The 19871-nt window shown below is 48.3% G+C and overlaps 1 protein-coding gene across 21 annotated transcripts in view; it reads right to left on the minus strand.

Moving 5' to 3' along the window:
- RBFOX1 (RNA binding fox-1 homolog 1) overlaps positions 1-19871 on the minus strand; it is a 2061082-nt gene that overhangs the window by 358896 nt on the left and 1682315 nt on the right. For 6 of the 21 annotated variants that reach the window (XM_070413038.1, XM_070413032.1, XM_070413033.1 and 3 more), the window contains exon 1: positions 17644-18111. The exons of the other annotated variants lie outside the window; for them this stretch is intronic. In XM_070413038.1, the coding sequence (XP_070269139.1) occupies positions 17644-17787 (144 nt within the window). In that variant the 5' untranslated portion in view covers positions 17788-18111. Of the gene's footprint in view, positions 1-17643; positions 18112-19871 lie in introns of those variants that run through there. 21 annotated transcript variants of the gene reach the window in all.

Raw genomic sequence — 19871 nt, forward strand, 5'->3', positions numbered from 1 at the left:
GGATGGCAGGGCACCCACCAAGCACAGTGCTAGGGGAGAATGCAGCTAGGAAATATACACTTGGCCTTGCAGGTAACACAGGGCTAGGAGGGACCCAGAGCCAGGCTGTGCTGAGCTGCGCAGCTGAGACCAGAGAGGAGGAGCCAGGGCCTGGCCAGTGCACATGGTTTCGCCACAATGTCACGATCAGGCAGCTGGTGGCAACAGAGAGCATCTGACAGGTGGCTTTTCAACTTCCCAGATTAGCAGTCCCCTTCTGGGACACGCTGGGCACATCAAAAGAGGAACCACCCAGAGCGACCTCATTTCCTCTCTGATTCTTCCATTACAATCTATTTTTAAATATATTTTTTAAACAAACCATATATACCAAATTCTATTGGCCAGACACCATCTCACCTTCTAACCCTTTTATGCGTTAACTCATTTAGTCTTCATCACCACCATATAAGGCAAGTGCTGCTATCATCCTTGTATGGCTGATAGGGAACCTGAAGCACGGAGAGGTTAAGTAACTTGTCCAAGGTCACATAGCTTGTGAATGGGGAATCTGCTCCAGAGTTAGGTATTCCTGTGCTGTGCTGCCGCTCCAGAAAAGACATGTTTTGTTTTGGTTATGTTAATAGAATTCTGCTGGTTTCCCATTGACTAATTAAAAAACAAACTTATTTTACTTTTTAGAGTGATAGCAATGTGTCCTCTTGGCTAAGAACTCAGAGGCTGAAGCCATCCTAAGCTGAGGTGCACATTCTGGCTCTGAATGTTTCTGGCTTGTGGTCCGGGGCAAGTTACTTAACCTCTCTGAATGCCAATACCTTCATATGTGGAGGAAACAGCACTTTCCACACAGGGCTGTGGGGAGAACTCTAAACAACATGGGGATGCACTTGGGCTTGAGTCCACCTCTATGTGTGTGAGCTTTATTCCAGGTGGTTTTGTCTTAGCATGACCCTCTCCACTCCCACGAATGCCAGGCCTTTCAGCAACTCCCCATTTATCCCTGCTTGATCCCAGACATCCCAGTTTCATGACTCAAGAAATCCTCATGTTTGTTGAAGCGAGTTGGAGCTGGGCCTCTGTCCCTTACAACTAACAGATTCTGGACTAATTCAATAGTGATGGTAAGACCAGCGGGTACACATACACACACCAAACATACCCTTTGCTTATTTAAAAAACAAACAAACACTTTCTTAGAACTTTCTAAGTGTCAAACACCACTCGTTCTAAACTCGTTAAGGACGAAATCATTTCATCTTTTTAACAATTCTCCGGTAGCGCTATTCCTAATCGCCCATTCTACAGACGAGGGCATGCAACTCGCAGAGTTTGTATCATTCTGGCTCTTTGCGTGGGTGGGCCTTTGCCAAAGCCACACCTGCACGACTCCAAGTCCTAGTTCCTTTCCTCCGCATGCTCTGCGTTACCAAGGATGCTGTTGCCTTAGCTAAGCAAGGGTAACCTGGAGGCCGCCCCGGGAGCTGGCACCAGCACGCAGGTGCCCACATTAGAAACGCTGCCTCTGTGCTAGACCTCTTCTCAGGGACTCCTGGGGGAAATGCCTGGGCGAGGAACACGAATTCTGAATACCCTTCCAGAGACATCCCACCGAGTCAGAGCCAGCATAGACTGCACACCCTCTACCTGCATCCAGACCCAGGCCCAGCAGCACCGCCTGAAATCACCCCACCGCGGTCCACACTTTCCTGCTCAATATTGCCTCGCAGACAGAGTCCGTAGCCCCGCTACACATGTTTCTAAACTCACTGCGCCGGTTGTTCTTTGGGGACTCATTTCCCCACACTCTCACCTATCACAGAGCTGAGCTCAACAAGTGGGCGTTCCCCAAAATAGTCCCTGTGTTCCTCTGCGTCTCCCCCGCCAATGGTGAATAGCGCTCAGTGTGGAAATTCACAGACTCCAGGGTGGCTGTTGGCTTTAGGATTACCACCCAGACCTCACTTCCTTGGAGACGGGTGGCCGGCCTGGAAGATGAATGCTCCTCTCAGGACCAAAATAGAACAAAGGGACAAAAGGGAACTGAAGGGTTTAAAATTAGGATAAAAAGAGAGAAACCTGGCACTACAGTGGCCTTCCTTAACTGCCTAAAACTTACCAGTGATGCCCAACTTTTCGTTTCCTCTATCCCCATATGTTCCCACCCTCCCACTGGGACCTAACATTTGCAGGCGCTATTTCTCATTCTGGCTAGTGGTGTGCTCATCTGCCTACCTCGCCAAGCAGCCCTCGTTGTTATTTTTGTAATTACTGGGAGTCTTTTTCATGTTGCACCCGACCAGAACCCTGGCTCACCACGCCCGGCTATTCCCAGCACACATGGAGGGATGGGGTGGGTCTGCAGTGGGAAGGGGCAGCCCTGCTGCCCGCTTTGGAAAGCAGCATTGAGAAGCAGCAGACGGGAAGGCACTGGGGACATTTCTTAAAGGCTGCATTCTGCGCCACTTTATTTAACAAGCTTTCGCTGTGTTCACTGTGGAGTTTGTTTATTAGAACAAAGGCTGTACTATTTTTTACACATAGTAATGCATTTAGTCATCATGATGACTGACAACAGATATCATCGTTCCCAGTTAACACATGAGAAAGCTAAAACAATGGACGTTAAAGGAACTGGCCAATGGGCATAGGAGATGGCAAGTGGCAGATTTAAATCAAATTTTCAGTGCAGGCACTCTATGTGAAACTGTTCTACCACACTGCATTCTAATCAGCATCGCCAGCATCACTATCATCACCAAACATACCACCCCCGCCAGACCCCCACCATGTCTACCATCACTTCTACCACCACTATCACAGCACCTGCTCTAATATCACCACCACCACCAATAACATCAACACCACCAACACCATCATCATCACCAAGTATCACCTTCATCACCACATCCACCTGTGACCATCTCTACTATCACTTCTACCACCACTCTCACAGCACCTCCACTAATACCACCACCACCACCACCCAGACCAACACTATCAACACCACCACCACCACCAAACATAACCAGCAACAATAAGACTGCCACTACACTACCTTTACCATCACTACCTCCATTAGGATCACCATCATTACCTCCACCACCACCACAACCACCATCAGTACCAACACTACCACCACCACCATACCTTCAACACCTCCACTAAAAGTAAAAGCATTGATTGAGCTTTTGCATTTGCTGGGGGGCTGTGCTGGGTGCTATACAAACAATCTCATGCCACACTCACAACTCTAGTTCCCGAGCCTGCATTACCTCTGTTACATAGAAATGAAGCTTCTTAGCAACTGACTTATGATCATAGAAAGCAAGCTTCAGTGAGCTTGGAGATTGGCCTATGTAGATGGTCAGAAGTCTGTCAGCTTAGTTGATATGTTAAGATTCAAAGCCAGCTTGGCCCAACACTGACGAGAATGCAATTAACCCTGATGCTCCTTTGCTCAGAGGCAGGAAAGGGAGGCACTGCCCATGGGACACTTCACCAAGCCTGCTCCCCGCTCCTCACCCACCCTATTGGAAGTCAGTTGCCAAGATGTGAGAGATCGCCCTGCTAAGTTGGGGTATAATTTTGTGTGGCAACTCTGCTACCCAACAGTGCACAAGACCAAGTGCGAGATTCTCGGCTTTGGCCAAATACCATGCAGGGGGCGCTGGCCTGCAATATGCTGAAATTGGCCTGTAGTTTTCTCTGCTGGAGCCCACACCCAGGCCAGCGCCTCCTGAGGCACTGCGCTCCCCACCAGTGCCCTCGGATGTCCCCCTGCAGCATGTTACATTTCTTCCCTTTGGCCAAGTATTGTCTCTGTGGGATGGAGAGGTGTCACAAAGAATAGCAGGGTTGTTTTTCAAAACTCTCACTCCTTTCCATGGCTCTGTCAGCTCCTAGTCCCAGCGGGCATCATCGGGCCCTGAATTACTGCTGTGGTCTCCTACCTGAGCCTCTGCTTTCAGTCTTACCCCTCTAATCTGTTCGGCACTGAACAGCCGAACTTGTCTTTTAAAGGCAAAATTCAATCCCATTCTCCCCTGTGTCAAGCCCATTAGTCTCTTTCCCCCCCTTTTTATTCCTTTGAGGATGACATCTAACCCCCATATCAGTGCTTCCAAAAACTGTGGTCCCTTCCCCTCTGCCTCCTTCCTGCTCTTTCACGCTACTCCAGCCATCCTGGCCTTTTCTCTGTCCTCCGAAATCTCCAGGCACAGAGCAGCCATGCCATAGACTCTCCGCCTCAGTGACAATGGTCTTCTCCATCTCAGTCCCCTCTCCTTCACTCAGCTTCAATGGCACTTCCTCAGAGAGAGCTTCCTTGTGTCCTGAATCCAGCCCCTGCTATGTTCTCTGGACACCCTTCTCTTTATCACAACTTAGAATACATATTTCTACCATGATCACTTGCTCATCGCCTGTCATCCCCGCAAACTCAGAAGTTCCATAAAGGAAAATGAAGTTGGTTTCCTTGTCTCTATATCCTCAGTGACTAACCCAATTTTTTAGGCAGTGCAGAGGTTACATGGATATTTGTTGAGTGACTGAGCAAGTGAATTAATTATTAACCAATTACGTGCCAGAGGGGAGGCGGTCTGATTTCATCATTATGGATGTCACTTGCTTTGCTAGAGACAACGTGATAAGCCTTTCATAAATAGATCAGAAAGTGCTAGGGACATTTCACAAATGGTTAAAAACACAGCATTTCTCTTCTCTGATAGTATCAGATAAACTCTCAGAATCTGTCTTCCGTGCCAGGCGACAGTTGTCTTATGTAATGTAGTAATTGCTGGCTTGAATTAAAGGCATTGTTATTTTGGAGAGTGGAGAGTTGCTCTTTTGCTGACATACGAAGTGAAGGATCCATCCCTCATATTAACACATCATCTTCTTGGCATGCTACGTGATTAAGGAGGAAATGTGATTTTATTTTGTAGGGAAATTGATACTTTTTCACCAAGTCGAGAGGCGCCATCGGAATAAAGGGCTGTTTATTTGGGCGAATCACCAGCCTCACACAAATCCCGAGCGCTAATTGCATAATGGGTCTTTACAAAACGCCCTAACATGGGTTAGGCTGGTTTCTCTGTTTTCGGTTTGAAAAATAGATTGTTTACTAAGCCATCAGAGCTATATGTAAACCAGGTAAACAATAGAGCAGATGTTGAAGGCTGTCTTGTGCCTCGTAGACATAATTAAAGACAATGAGACACTCAGGGAGTCAAGAACAGAGGACAAACGCAAACACAGAAATCAGTACAGTTTGGATGTCAGCTGCACTTGCTGGACACCTGCTTCCTCAGTCCAAGGCGCCGTATCATGTTTCCCAGGATGGACAGTGTTTGCCCTGCGCACTGTTTACTTACGTAATTGTGTACATTTTGTTCTCCACTTTTCAGGAAGGCAAGAAAGGGAGTCTCTTCAATGGAGTATTTGTTTCAATTTCATGATCACTGAATTTGACCCTCAGTAGCTTCAAAGAACCTTTTTTTAATTTTCCCATAAGCACAAACATCCATGAAAACCACTTTCACATTTATAAAAGGAATCTAAGCCCCGGTTTTGGTGGTGTGGGGGCGGGTATTCATTTTTCTCTGCAGTCATCCCTTCATGTATTTTTTTAAGGAGTTCTACTACATTGAGATGTTTATTTCTTAAAAGCCTTACACATCTTTAAGTCAGGCATATTTCCTAAAATGATGATTTCACCTTATACGAAAAGCAATCCAGCTGGGTAGGCTATTTAAAGTATCATTCTAATTTTCTAAATATTCTCTTTTGCCCTCAAACTCCTACTCAGAGATCTGTTAGTTTTCATCTCTCAGTTCCATAGGGGAAGAAATCTAACCACACACAATGAAACACATGACATAATTAAGAGAACAGAAGTGTAATCCAAAAAAGAATAAACAACAACAGGGCTTTTCTCTGCAGATGCCTTGAGAGAGTAACCGAGGGTTCCAAATCCATCTCTTGATTATATCATTTCCCCCATTCCAATTAGGAAAAAATCCTGAAGTTAAAATCAGCTTCCTATGGCTTACTGGACAGGAGAAAGTTTCCCAGATCCAGAATTCTCAGTTCAGAAAATAGAAGACCTCACTCATTTTCAAAGCAAAAGGAATGCACAGAACTCTTTTTTTCGTAAGCCATTGACTGTTTAAAGCCTCAGAAATCCCATTGCGGAAAGACCCCAGAATACCCAGGTGACTTGCAGGGGTGGGGATGTGGCTGCTGTGCACCCCCTTTGCCCAGTCTGTCCTTTGGGGTGATTTGGAAGGAAGGCGATCCTGGTGTGATCTGCATCTCTTATGTTAGGAAAATGGTGTCAGCCCATTTTCACAGATAAGATCCAGAAGCATAAACACCACATGGGAGACAAATAGGGCCCTGATGCTACTATGGAACAGACAGATCGGCCCTGAAACACCAAAAACAGATCCATCCCTCCTCATTCACTCTTGAAAATGTCCCTAGGTGACACCCACACACGCACACACATTACATGCACATGCACACAAATCACACGCGCACACACACACACATGTACATGCTCACACGTGTGTGCACACAAGGACACACATATGTGTACACATACAGGATCTCAGAGGCTCAGGAAGGTTGCAAAGCACTAAATTATTTTGATTTATAGAGCAGCCTGCACTGCATGGAGCAAAACAGCATGGCAACCGGGGACCCCGCTCCCAGAAATTCCTTTATGAACACGACCAGGCCCCGCCAGTGAACAAAGCAGTGGTGCAGGGTGTATAAATCATTAATACGGTGCCGGGCAGTGACTGCATTTCCTGTGTTGGTTGGAGAGCTCCTCAGCACAACGGGGACTTGGGGATTGGAATTGGCTGCGGAGAAACGCACTCCATCATCCTGCGAGCGGATGTGCTTCCCATCAGCCCCGCTCTCCTCTCTTCCCCACCCTCCCCGAGCCTGACAGCCTCGCCGCGTGTTGTAATTTATTCAACAGTAATCATAATGACTTAAAAATAAAATCACGAGAAAGCTTCAAAGTTGAAAGCTCTCCCCACTGACTCTCTCCCTTTCTGACAAGTTTTGCCTTTGAAAGGAAAGAGAAATGAGGACTCCTGGCTGGGAGAGGCTGATGTTCACAGTGATGGGCCTGCAGGGCCTGGATGCAGCCTGCAGACCGCGCCGCCCGATGGGACGGGCCCTGTCGGTTCTGGAGTGAGACCCTCTGGTTTTCAACGTCCTCCCCTCCACCACCTGCCTCAGATCAGCATGGAAGGAAACGGAAAGACTCCTACCCACTCCCCCGGAGGCCTTTGTGGGGGATTAAATGAGGTAGCCCATGTGAAAGTGCTTCGTAGTGTAGTTGTCACATAGTGCTCCATAAAAGTTATTGATTATTTCATTATTTTAATTATTTTGTTATTATCACCATCGCTGTTGAGGCTGGCTGGATTCTCTGACTTCCTAAATGATCTTGCAAGGAGCATCTCCTACTGCTTACAGAGTAGATTCGTTTTTTGAATGGAACTAAAGGGAGATGAAGAGAGAGAGAGAGAGAGAGAGAGAGAGAGAGAGAGAGAGAGAAAGGAAGGAAGAAAAAAGAAAAAGAGTGTTCTCAAGAATCCAATCACATGTTCTGAATGGAGACCCCCAGTGGCAAGTTCTGCCATTGCACCATGAAGAAAGAATCTCTCCACTCCCTATTTTAACTGTTCATTGCAAACACTTAGGTAAAAGGGGGGTGGGGGAAGGAAGGAAGGAAGGAAAAAAGCAACCAAAAAATATTCCATAGTTTTATACATATTATTTGGATGAGAGCATCCATCAGCCAGTTTAAGTAGAGAGAGTACATAGATTCAAAGCAAACTCATTTGCAAGGGCAGCTTCTGTGTTTCTAGAAATTCGAGGAGTGGCTGGATGGAGAGAGTCCTGACACCAGGAGGTCCACACCTCATTCTTCTGCTTCAGAATACAGAGGACAAGCAATCAGGCAGCAGAGGGACACACACTCCCTCTCACAGGACAGACCCAGGGCCGGAAAACGCACGTGTCGGCCGGACAGTCATCCTGAAACTGGGGCATTTGCCCAGGCACCCATGCAAGTACCCCAGCACTGCCAGGCCCCAGAAAAACTCCCCCTGACTCTCCCCGGTGACAGTCTGCACATTAGCAGGCGCCTGCCACATTCAAGCTTATGGGAATCAGCTCCAACGTGTGCCCAAGTCCCCTGCATCACAGAATAATGACATTCTGAATAGAAATAAATGAAGCCCCTGCAGTGTGATTCTGTCAGCTTTTGAAAGTAAATAACTTTGCTACTGACAAGAGCAAGACAATTTTTATTTTCCCTCCTCCTGTCACGGAGCATTAATTGAGATGTGCAGCCACATTCCAATCCGACACGGCCAGCAGCACTGACAGTTGGAAGGAGGAGAGAGAAGAAAACCAGATCAGGTAGGAGGGACCAAGGACCCAGAGGGAGAACCCCAGGTCCCCAGGTTCCTTGGGTCTGTGTCCTTGGCAGGCTGTGGGATAGATATAGATATAGATATAGATATAGATATAGATATAGAGATACAGACATATATCACATTTACTTGGGAGAAACAGAAATTCATGTTCAGCTCCCATAAACAAGCACTCATTCATTCTTTCACTCATTCTTTCTTTCATTTCTTTAAAGAAAGTCTGTTGCCTGCTCACTGTGTGCCAGGCACTGTTAGTATGTCCATCTGTACCATACAAATCTTACAAAGAACGGTTATGAAATGGTGATCCTTAACCGTATTTTCCTGAAGAAGCAACTAAAGCTCCAAATCAAGTAAAGCCTCTTGCTCGATCTAGTTGGGTCGGCGAATCGAATAGCTGAGTTGGGATCAAGCCTTCAGTTCAAGACTTCTGTCCTATATAGGCCTCCAGAGATAGCAATCGTTTCTTAAACTATGCTTCGGGCGGCGGGGGGAGGCGGGTAGGACCTGACACCAACTGGTTCTAAAATGATGTAGATTTCTCACCTGAATTTTCATAAGAGCCTTGAGATGGACAGTTGGATACTGCTAAATGTAGACGTCACTGCTCATTCTGTTTTTGGATCTCGACATTGCTCCCTGTTAAGGAAAGACTCATCTGGGGGGTGGGGGGGGGGGGGTCTCCCAGCTCTCATCCTTGCCTAAGAGCAGAGCTTGCCCTCCTCCCCCCCTCCCCCCACTCCAATGCCTGGACTCAGGCAGAGCAGAACTACCTAAGGGAAGATGGAGCTTTTTGCTGTTGCTTTTGATAAGGGGATCAAGGCCTCGAGGTGAGCCTGGGCAAACATCAAATGCCCAAAACGAACAGTCTCATTAAGACTAACCCCTTTGTGTATTTACTCATCAGGGCACGTCCATCCTACAGCTGCCTGTTCTTTCCTCCGTAGCTGCAATGGGAAGAAAGTCCTCACGTCTCTGGGAGCACACACTAGCCTGCCGAGTGCTTTTTGCCGTGGCTCCAATCCCTAATCTTGATTCTGTGCGTGTTTAAACACAACATGAAGAACAGCAGCAAAACAGGGGGAGACTGCTCCTCACCTGGAGCCTGGCCCAGTGTCCGAAACCACAGCTCCTCCCAGCCCCCCGGTCTCAGAGCCCAGCACGCTGCAGATGGGAAGTATGTGCCCCTTTTCCTTTGCTGTGTGCTCTGACCTCCGCTCTGCCAGAGGGGAGAGGAGGTGATGCGGAGAGATAACTAGAGTCTTGCTCTTTGCAGAGCAGGTCAAGGGAGGAATGAATGATTCTGTACCAGACATGAAAGGGGATCCCTAGGAAATCCAATGGAGCCAGCCAATGTTACCCAATGATGGCACAGGGATGGGGGATTTGATAGACCCTCCCTGAGGATGGACACCATTGCTTACTGAGAATGTCTGCGAGAACAGCTGGCACCAAAGCAGGAGTTCAATAAGCATGGAGTGAATGAATGACCAGGCGAATGGATATTTATCTCAATGTTATGTTGGAAAAAAAATCATATCAAAGATGTGATCCTGCAACTATGTATTTATGTGTCTTGGTTTGAGCAAATCTACTTTTAAGTTCAAAATATAAGTTGATCTAAAACTATTAAGTAGATATCGACTGGGATGGTGAGTGAATTGGTAAAAATGAGGAAGGGGATGGTTGAAGGCCTGAAATTTCAGAATCAGTGTACCCCATTCATCGTTTCCAAAGTTAAAGGCCTGTTGCAGAAGCAATGGAGCCTGCCAATGTTACCTAATGATGGCACAGGGATGGGCGATTTGATAGACCCTCCCTGAGGATGGACACCATTGCTTACTGAGAATGTCTGCGAGAACAGCTGGCACCAAAGCAGGAGTTCAATAAGCATGGAGTGAATGATTGACCAGGCGAATGGATATTTATCTCAATGTATGTTGGAAAAAAAATCATATCAAAGATGTGATCCTGCAACTATGTATTTATGTGTCTTGGTTTGAGCAAATCTACTTTTAAGTTCAAAATATAAGTTGATCTAAAACTATTAAGTAGATATCGACTGGGATGGTGAGTGAATTGGTAAAAATGAGGAAGGGGATGGTTGAAGGCCTGAAATTTCAGAATCAGTGTACCCCATTCATCGTTTCCAAAGTTAAAGGCCTGTTGCAGAAGCACCCTGAGGAGCTTCCACAGAGGATACCACGTCAGAGTCTTCCTAAGGCTCCAATCCAAACCCTCCGCCCAGCTCTCATCCCCAAACCTGTTTCCAAAGGCCCCTGGGTTTCTCCACAGCTCGGGAGTGGTCTTAGCTCATTTGTTCATCCATTTCCATCTTTCCATGTTTCCCCTACCACCCCAGAGGATAGCAGAAGCCATCCCCAGGTACCCCCGCTTAACACATGACCCAACTCCCCAACTCCACCGCTCCCTGTGTCCCGTACCTCTCACTCTTTTTTACACGTGAGGCCCGCATACTCCCCTTCCCTGTTCTTAGGACAACTCTCTCAACTCTTCACGTGCCGAATGCCCCCTTTTCCTCGGATCAGAAAATGCATCACCTCCTCCGTGAGACCCACACCGCCCCACCCAACAACCACCAACAACCCCCTGACCCTTTCTCCCACCGCCCTGCTTATTTCCTGCACAGCACTCTCCCCAGTCTGAAAACACCTTGCTAATGCACTCACATTTGCATCCTCTATTCTTCCTTTACTGCAGCGCCAGCTCCATGGTGGTAGGGGCCTCTCCTAATTGATTTGCTGCAATATTGTCTGTGTCTGGAGACAAGGTTTTGCCCAAATGAAAGAAGGAACAAATGATTGAAGGCATCTGCACAGGAATCTGCAAAAATGGGTGGCAATCACTGCCTCCCTGCTTCCAAGGTTCTAGAAAGTTCTAATGTATTCATTCATTCTTACCTTAAAATTTTTTGAGCAACGACTACCTATTAGACTTTATTTTAAGAATCATGGGTAGAATAACAGACAATAAAGAAGTCTCTGACATCATGTTGCTTATAGTCACTCTAGCAGGTCAGAAAACGCATAGCAAAAAGTGCTCTGCAAACTGTCTGCTGCCTAACACATACAAGAAACACAAAGGAAGAGAGGGGTGGGTAGTGAGACCCCAGGCGGTGGAAAGCAGTCCTGTTGCTCTTTTTCAGCCAGGATCAACCCATCAGGGTCACCATATGTCAGGATCAGAAATAGCACCAAGACCCCTTTTCCCTAAATGCTTTCAGTTGCCAGCAAGTTCCAACCACGTAAGCTTTTTCCTAACCCCAAGCGCGGGGGGGGGGGGGGGCACTTGGGGGTCCCTCAGAAAGCCTCTCTGTCACAGTGTCTCTGCAGGAGCAGCCCTGCAGGTTCGCTGCTCATTTCCCCAGCTCGCCAGCATTCAGCCTGTGGAAGGGCCTGGGCCAGGGCCCTCCTGAGCTATTGTGCCTGAGATCTGACCTCATTTGACACAGCCCCTCTCAATGGGACCAGCCACATCACGTAGACAGCCACAGGCCACTGCTCAGCCCTGCAAAGTTCTCTGGGGCAGCTCCCGGAAATAGGAAACTTTATTGATGAATGGAACTTTCTCTGCTTCTCTTAATTGAATTAAACAGCGCACTGGGACACCTCTCCCCGTCCATTAGAAAGGTCTCTGCAGATGGGGCAATTACGCCCACACTTTGTCAGCTCTGCCTCATTCACAGGATGACATCTCCTGCATCGCCCAGCCCCGTAGGCGCAGACGCACCAACCTGATTTTGTTTACAATGCTGCAATTCCTCCTCCAGAAGACTGTTATTTGCCTGACAAACTACACTGTTTTTACCCAGCCAGTATGAATAAACAAGCATTACGTTTCCCGTTGGGACAGAGAGCCTGGTTAAAAGAATCAGAAAACCCAAAAAAGATTGCCTACCCCCAGCCCATCAGCTACTGGACAATTACTCAAGGGCCAGCTGTAAGGAAAGCAGATGGGACGTGAGCACTAATAGCACAGACTTTCTCCACTCCCCAAAAGGCAGGGCGGCCCTTGCATGTTCTGACACGGAAACCCCCACCAAATGGCAGGTAGAGATGCCGAATGGTGCAGGACTCTGTTGGTCTCTGGACTAACAGATGTTTATAATTAAGTAATCTTAAGGTAGCCCTGGACGGGTGTCTCAGTTGTCTGAGCAACATCCCATGCACCAAAGGGTTCGATTCTGGTCAGGGCACATACCCGAGTTTTGGGATTGGTCCCTGGTTGGGGTGCATACAGGAGGCAATCAATTTATGTTTCTCTCATATTGATACTTTGTTTTGCTTTTCTCTCTTTCTCCCTCCCTCCCTTTCTAAAAATATTCTTGGGTGAGGATTTAAAAAATAATAAATAGTCTTAAGGCAGAGGCAACCCAAGTGACCCTCCAGTCAATACCCACCCCCCTTCCATAGGGTCCTGAAATGGGAGAAACACAACGGACCCCCCACCCACCTGGGATATGGGCCTTGTCTGGCCAAGAAAAGCACAGCAATCCATGCCTGCTTCCCTTGAATTGGAAAAATCAGAGCAACCAGGACAACTGGTTAATTAACCAACTTACATCACAGCATCTCTCTAGAAAGAGACAGAGGGACCCATGTTCTATCAGGCATTCACCCAGGCCTGGGGATGTGCTCATTCTGACCACTTACACTCCTTAAACAATTCAGACATGAAAATAATCTATTCTAATTCTTTTCTGCGTTATTGACACCATTGACTCCCCCCAATCCACAGCACAATTTAATAAATCAACATGGGATTAAGCCAAGAAGAAAGAAGGTGATAAAATGCCATTGGGTCCCCTATAAATCATCAGCCTGAGCAGCACAAGGTAAGTAACTGGAGGGAGAATTGAACTTGTCTACGCAGCCATAATTGTTATGGCCCACCGAACGTTTCCCAAATTTATGCCCCCGGCGGGTGCATGGGGGCGCTCCCCTCCCACCCGCTCCTGTGCGAGCCGACCCTCCCAGGGACTCTGTGCCCAGCACCACTTTCTAATTAAAGACAGCAAGGGCTGGTATGCAAGTTTCAGTTCAATTGCTTTCGATCTGAAGATGTCCACAGTGAGCAATGGCTTCATTTACCAGGAATTACCCTTTGTACAAACCACTTCACTATTTAAAACAAACCACATGGATCATCATTAAGTGGGAAAAATTACCAATCTTCCGATATCGACAGTGGCATGGCCCACTTTGGAGCCCCCTCCCTCCCCCTTTTAATGTGGATTTTAAGCATTTGACTTGTTTTTAAATTCAGGCTGATACAAAGGTTCTGGGTGAATAGGATCTGACAGCGAGACGCTTCCTGAGAAGGGTACTGGGGGTCACGTGGGGTCTAGGAACTGGGAAACTGAGTGACGATGCTGCTTCTGCTCTTGCAGAGGGTTAGATGCCAGTGTGAATCTAAGCTCAGGGAAACCTGACAAGATGGGTGCATCAGAAAGCAGACCTCATCTGCTCTGTCCGGATGACTTTCCGTGCGGTAGATGCTCTTCTGTGTGCTCCCTGGGACGTAGGACATGTGTCAAGCATCTCTAGACTTTTGTGTCTGTGTGTGTACACGTGTGTGTGTGTGCGGGGGGGGGGGGGGGACTGTTGTTTTCTATTTTTCTCTCTGAGAAAAACAAAACGTATTTCCTTTTGAATCCACTCATTGCAAAGCCCCCGATTTGGAATTTGTATTCAGAATTTCCCTCAAAGCAAAAATGTCTGCATGAGTATCTGCTTTGGAACTCTGGGGAGAGTCTGGGGACAGGTGGGTTTGAACTTCACCTGAGAAGATTCCCCAGCAAAGAAGACACAGTTAAACCTCTGCAGGGTGTTATGAATAGCAGCTGAAGCAGGACTTGTCCTGGGCAGCAAGATGGAAGCCAGCTGCTCCGAGGCTCACCTGTCCCTTGCATCTTAGAATGATCTACAAGATACATGCTATATACCAGGGGATATCGATGTGTGCATGCACATACGTGTACATATGCACGTGATGACATCATTGGACTTGGTATCGAAGTACCGAAAGGACTATACAACTTTATACCACCTTGCAATTCCAAACTGTAGCAATATCTCCAATGTCAAAAAGAAGCAGCAGGAGAAAATAAAAGATTTATAACTGTAGTAAAATACCTATCTAAGGGAGAGTTACTGGGACATAAATACATGAAATGGATTAAGTCAAATAATTTAAATGCCCAGGTTGGACTGAATAGATAAGTTTCTTTGTGGCAAAAGGGTTATGCTGTTTTCATGTGGTCATGCGGAGGAGACCTGGGTGCTGAGGTATCCCAATTGATTTTTTTGTTTTATTTTATGAGTTGTCTTAGGAACAAATCCGGGAGGCTCTAGAAAGAGAGGCTGGATGTCAGAGCTGAGGCAAAGAGAGCAAATGATGAAGTAATTTTCCTTAGATATCGGATGAGAAAGAAGCACCATCTGAAACTTCATTCCAGGAAATTATATTTCACCGAAGACTCGGTGGCCCCGATCAGAGTTTGCGATTTTCTAACACAGAACAATGAAGGCTCCAAAATAAGGCAGCGGTGTCTTAATCACGCTCTTATGTAATTGGTGATCGGAATGACAGACACCCCTGGAATATCTTCACTTGTAAATAATAATAAAATAAAAGGCTTTCAATAAAGGCGTCATTTATCACGGATTGCTGCCCGGGTCACCCATGTGATCAACTTGCTCTGAGAGTACAGATCATCAAAATGGAATGAAGAGACAATAACAGCTAAAGATCCATAGTAGACAGAAAAGAGAGTGGCCACGTAGAGATAGAAGACGTGCAGATTGCATCAGTAAGTGGTTTCTGGCGATTGAAGGGAACTGCTTCACACCCTTCATCGGCCCGTGGTCTGGACTGCTAACGAAAAGCAAGGGCAGGAGACTTCCGTGCACACTGTGAGGACAGCAGTGGCTGGAAGAGGTGGCCCGCAGGTTTTGCTCTCCAGTCCTGAGGGTGCACCTTTAGCAAGGGTGGGAGGCGCAGATAGCAAACCTGATTCTCAACGAGACAGGCGGACATAGATGCCTGCTTGTACTGTACCTTAGGCATTTAGTAAAACTCAGGAAACATGCACACACACACACACACACACACACACACACACTGCATTCTGACACTGTGTGTGTCACAGCTTCAGCTTATCAGGGCTTCTACTCCCAGGATTACATGCTCTTTCAAGAGGGAGGTGAGTGCCATGGCACATTTCAAAGCCCACCTCTGCCTGTCTGTCCTCATAGGGGACCACGATGCTGATTTAGTCACTTCGAAATATTTGCCATGGCTGCCAACATTCCCTGGGAGCCTCCCTGTGCCAGAGCAGCAGTGCTCCCCCCGGAAGAGATGGCCTGGCAGATGCTGGGAGCCTGCATGGACCCCGCTCACTCGTCCTTTTCATGGCGAGAATAACCTCCTGTTCAAAGTCACTCTCTTCTTTCCCAAGTTGTGCCTAAACGGGCAAACCAATGTAACAATTCAAGAGGAAGAAAGATTCATTTATTAAAAAAGAATAGTGCACAAGGAAACTGGGAGAGCACTGAATAGCTCTAGCATTCGACTTGCTAGGTAACGCTGTTCAAATTGATTAATAGATACCATGAAAGAAGTGAATATAGAAGGCAGAAGATCAACTCGTATTAATAATTAGATTCAATTCAACTCAGGCTGAGCATCTGTGGAAATGCTCATTAGGGTACTCTTCTAGTGAGTAACTGGTCTTACACACACACACACACACACACACACACACACACACACACCAAAGATACAGAAATGGTAGGAGCAGATGAATGATATAACATTTACCAACAGGCTTTTCATAAATGTTCCCTGGCACAATTTCCTTCATGAGAAATGGAATAACATAATATTTAAAAAGAGAAACCGATGTCTTCCCAAGATATGAAAACCATACGAAAAGGCTGTTTCCCAAAAGACTTGTGATAGAAACTACGCCCGAACAAATTATTTTCTGGAAGTAACCAACTTGGTCACAAATGACCCAGGCGTTCCAAACAGAATCTTGACATTTTATGGCTGCATCTATTCCTGCAACAGATTGACACTGAGGGTCTTTGGAGAAGGAGGCCCCGTCTGCGCGCTGGTAAAGGAAGTTTAGTAGACCGCAACCACACATGGCTAACAAATGGTACTCCTGAGGGGAGTCCATCGAAAAATAGATGAAATGACTACAATCACGGTTAACTCTTCATGTGGCAGCTTGGGACAGGGAAAAGCATTCCCATTTGCATGACAAAACCCTTCTCACCCCACCAGCCACCTCCACAGCCCTGTCCAGTGAGAGAAAGCCAGGCTTGTCACCAGCCCCCCAAGGCAATATCGAGCTGTTCCCCAAACCCAGGACACCAACTTAGGCAGCCGCTCTACTAGTAAAAAAAGGAAGGAGAGACAGAAAGGTCCAGAGGAAACACCCAGAGAAAGACAGGAACACAAAGAAAGATTCCGAAATGTACACAGAATGGAAAATAAACACAAAATCCCACGGCAAGACCATTAAGGGAGAGTGGAGGAGGAAAAAATAAAAAGCCTTCACACAGAGCCACAAAGACTGCATCCTACACGGCTCGCCTTCATCCCAGCACCAGCCAGGGAGTTTGGAAGCAGATTCTGGGGCTGCCACGCTCCAGAAACCCAAAGGCTCTGATTCCAAAAGCAACTGAATACAGCACCACCCAGACAAACTTAAGAAAATAAGAACACTGAGCAGACACACACATACATAGATTTTTTTTCTTGCACTCTCTAGTAAAGCTGCTGAGTTCAAACTCCAAGCACTCAAACGCCCCCACAGAAATCCACACTCAGATCGGAGGGGCTAGCCTGGGGTCACGCTCCCCAACTGGCAGGAGAAGGATGCCAGTAAGAAGGCAGTTTGCGATTTTCAACTCCCGTTACCCAAGCCTGGAAGCAGGCGTGCTAAGTGTGCACAGAGGGGCAAACACAGCGGGGCGCGGGCTATCGGGGTCCACGGAGAACGAGGGGTTCCCACGCAGCCCTCCCGTCCAAAGGCGCGCACCAGCCAGCCCCCCTCCCCATCCCCTCCAAGGTACCAAAGCTCAGCCCAGCGACGCGGGGACCCAGTCCAGGAGCCCTGGCAGCAGCCTCGGAGGGAAGCCGCGCGCCTTACCTGCTGTAAGTACATAAAAGTCAAGGCACACGAGAGCTGGGGACACATGCCCACGCTGGGGAGCGCCACGCAGGTGGCCCCCGTCAGAGGATGCTGCATTTCGTCTCTCTGGCGCCCGCCGAGCAGGAGTGGGGACGCTCGCATGCAATCGCGCCGCTGCTCTTTGCCTGGACGCTACAATTTTCTTTTTCTTTTTTTAATTTTGCTGATTATCTAAGTCAAACCCGGGTGGCTGCTCTCTCCTTCTCTCTCTCTCTTTCTCCCTGTCTCTCTCGCCCTCCCCCCGCCGCACCCCGCGCGTCCCTCCTCCCTCGCTTTCCGTCTTCCCCTCGGGTTTGCTGGCTCCCAGCGTCCGTCAGCCTGCCTCCAGCGAAGACACTTGAGAGGGTCAGGAAACTATTTTGCTTCCTTTGGGGTGTATCTTGTGTGTGTGCGTGCGTGTGCGTGTGTGGTTGTTGGGCCTGCTTGCTGATGCCCCCCAAAGTGGCAGGTGCCCCCGCCGCCCCCGCCCCCCGCGAAGATGGCAAGAGAGAGCAAAAAGGCAACTTCTATGAAAGGTAGAGGGGGTGCCCTGCCCTCCTGTAGATGCTGAGTGTGTGTGGGGGGGAGGGTGGTAGAGCTAAGGGCGAAAGAGCCAGGGAGGGGGAGAGGGGAAGGAGAGGGAGAGAGAGAGAGAGAGAGAGAGAGAGAGAGAGAGAGAGAGAGAGAGATTTGACTCACACCAAGGCTCACTCCGTTGTTCCTGATGCTCTTGCCTCCTCATTTGTCAAATGGGTCCAGGGAAGGGTTGAGATGTGTGTGTGTGTGTGTGTGTGTGTGTGTGTGTGTGTGTGTCTTTCCCTTTTTTCCCCTCCCCTTTGCTTTTTTTTTTTTTTTTTAAACGACTCACCAAAATTCAAATGGTGCTGCTAAAAATCTCCGCGGGGCAGGCGAGGCAGCGAGGAGCGCCCTACATCACCAGCGCCTAGCGAGCTGGACAATTCCTGCGCTCGCCCAACTGGGACCCGGGCTGAGACGTGGGTGGCGGTTCCCGCGTCCCACTCCTTGGCAAATAGACACGAAAATGGGATTCTCTCTCCGAAAGTGCTGGGATGACGCTAGGGGCCGGGGGTAGGGGGAGCCAGGGCTGCTGGCCTCCCAGGCAGAGCAGTTTCTGGGGACCCCCTCCCCCTGGCAGGGCGGCTGAGGCGGGGAGGCACCCCAGGCGCGCGGGGCGCAGTTTTCCCCGGGCGCCTCACGGCGGCTGGGCAGGCAGCAGCCAGCACACCAACCCGCCAGCACACCGCGCAGCCCTGAGCCAGCCTCTGAGTGGGAGAAGCCGCCCTGCCTGGCATGGGAATAAATGAAGCCTGTGGGGCTAAGGAACACGCCGCACGCCAGCCCCCGGCAAAGGCGAGGGGGGCTCCTTCCAGCCGAGGATCCCCGCTCTTCTCCAATTATACATGCGCAGGGTGGGAAGCCCCCGTCTGATAAGAGATTACCAGCGGGCACATGACAATGGTTTATTTATTTTATTTTTTTTTCTTGCCTGATCAGCCCTCCTTGGCCAAATTAGCATTCTGCCCTTGCGAGAGGGGTCGCTCCCTCCCCTGTATTTTAAGAAGTAATAATTATGCATTACTAGATCCTGTTAGTCTTTATGCCGTAAAACAGGATGTGATCTGCAAATCAAAAGAACACGTTAAGACTCTAACAAGTCCTTGGTCCTCCCAGGAAAAAGCAGGCTTGGCGGCGGTAAATTCCTCATCAGGGATAACATTGCATTTTGTGATCGAGATTTTGACCCAGTGACTGGGTTTTCCTTTTGTTTTTCCGAGCAAGAGGCTGTGGGAACAGCATCTCTTTGGGTTGCTGGGCTCCCTGAAAGACACCTCCTGGCTTCAGATTCCTTGCCGCTGCCCAGCAGGGCAGAGGTGCCAGCAAGGGCTGGGCATCCTCAGGAAGGGGCCTGAGGACAAGACCCAGGGGCTGGGACCGGGGACCAGGGGCATCCCCCCCGCAGACCCCTCCCGGAGGCTCACAGGGACACTCTCAGCCGAATGACAGCTCCTGAACTGAGCCATCAGCGCGCAAGGCACAGCTCACTTTGCAGGCTAATCAAAATGCTTTCTGGAGAAAAGCAAATTAATGATACCACAGCTCCATTTTTGTTGTTCTGTTTTGAAACGCCATCAATAACGATAAAGTCTTCCCTCTGCCAAACACTAGGCCCCAACCAGGCTGTTTCT

The sequence above is a fragment of the Myotis yumanensis genome, unplaced genomic scaffold (assembly GCF_028538775.1).
Source record: "Myotis yumanensis isolate MYYU_CA2020_CCGP unplaced genomic scaffold, mMyoYum1.0.hap1 SCAF_4, whole genome shotgun sequence".
Taxonomy (NCBI): Eukaryota; Metazoa; Chordata; class Mammalia; order Chiroptera; family Vespertilionidae; genus Myotis; species Myotis yumanensis.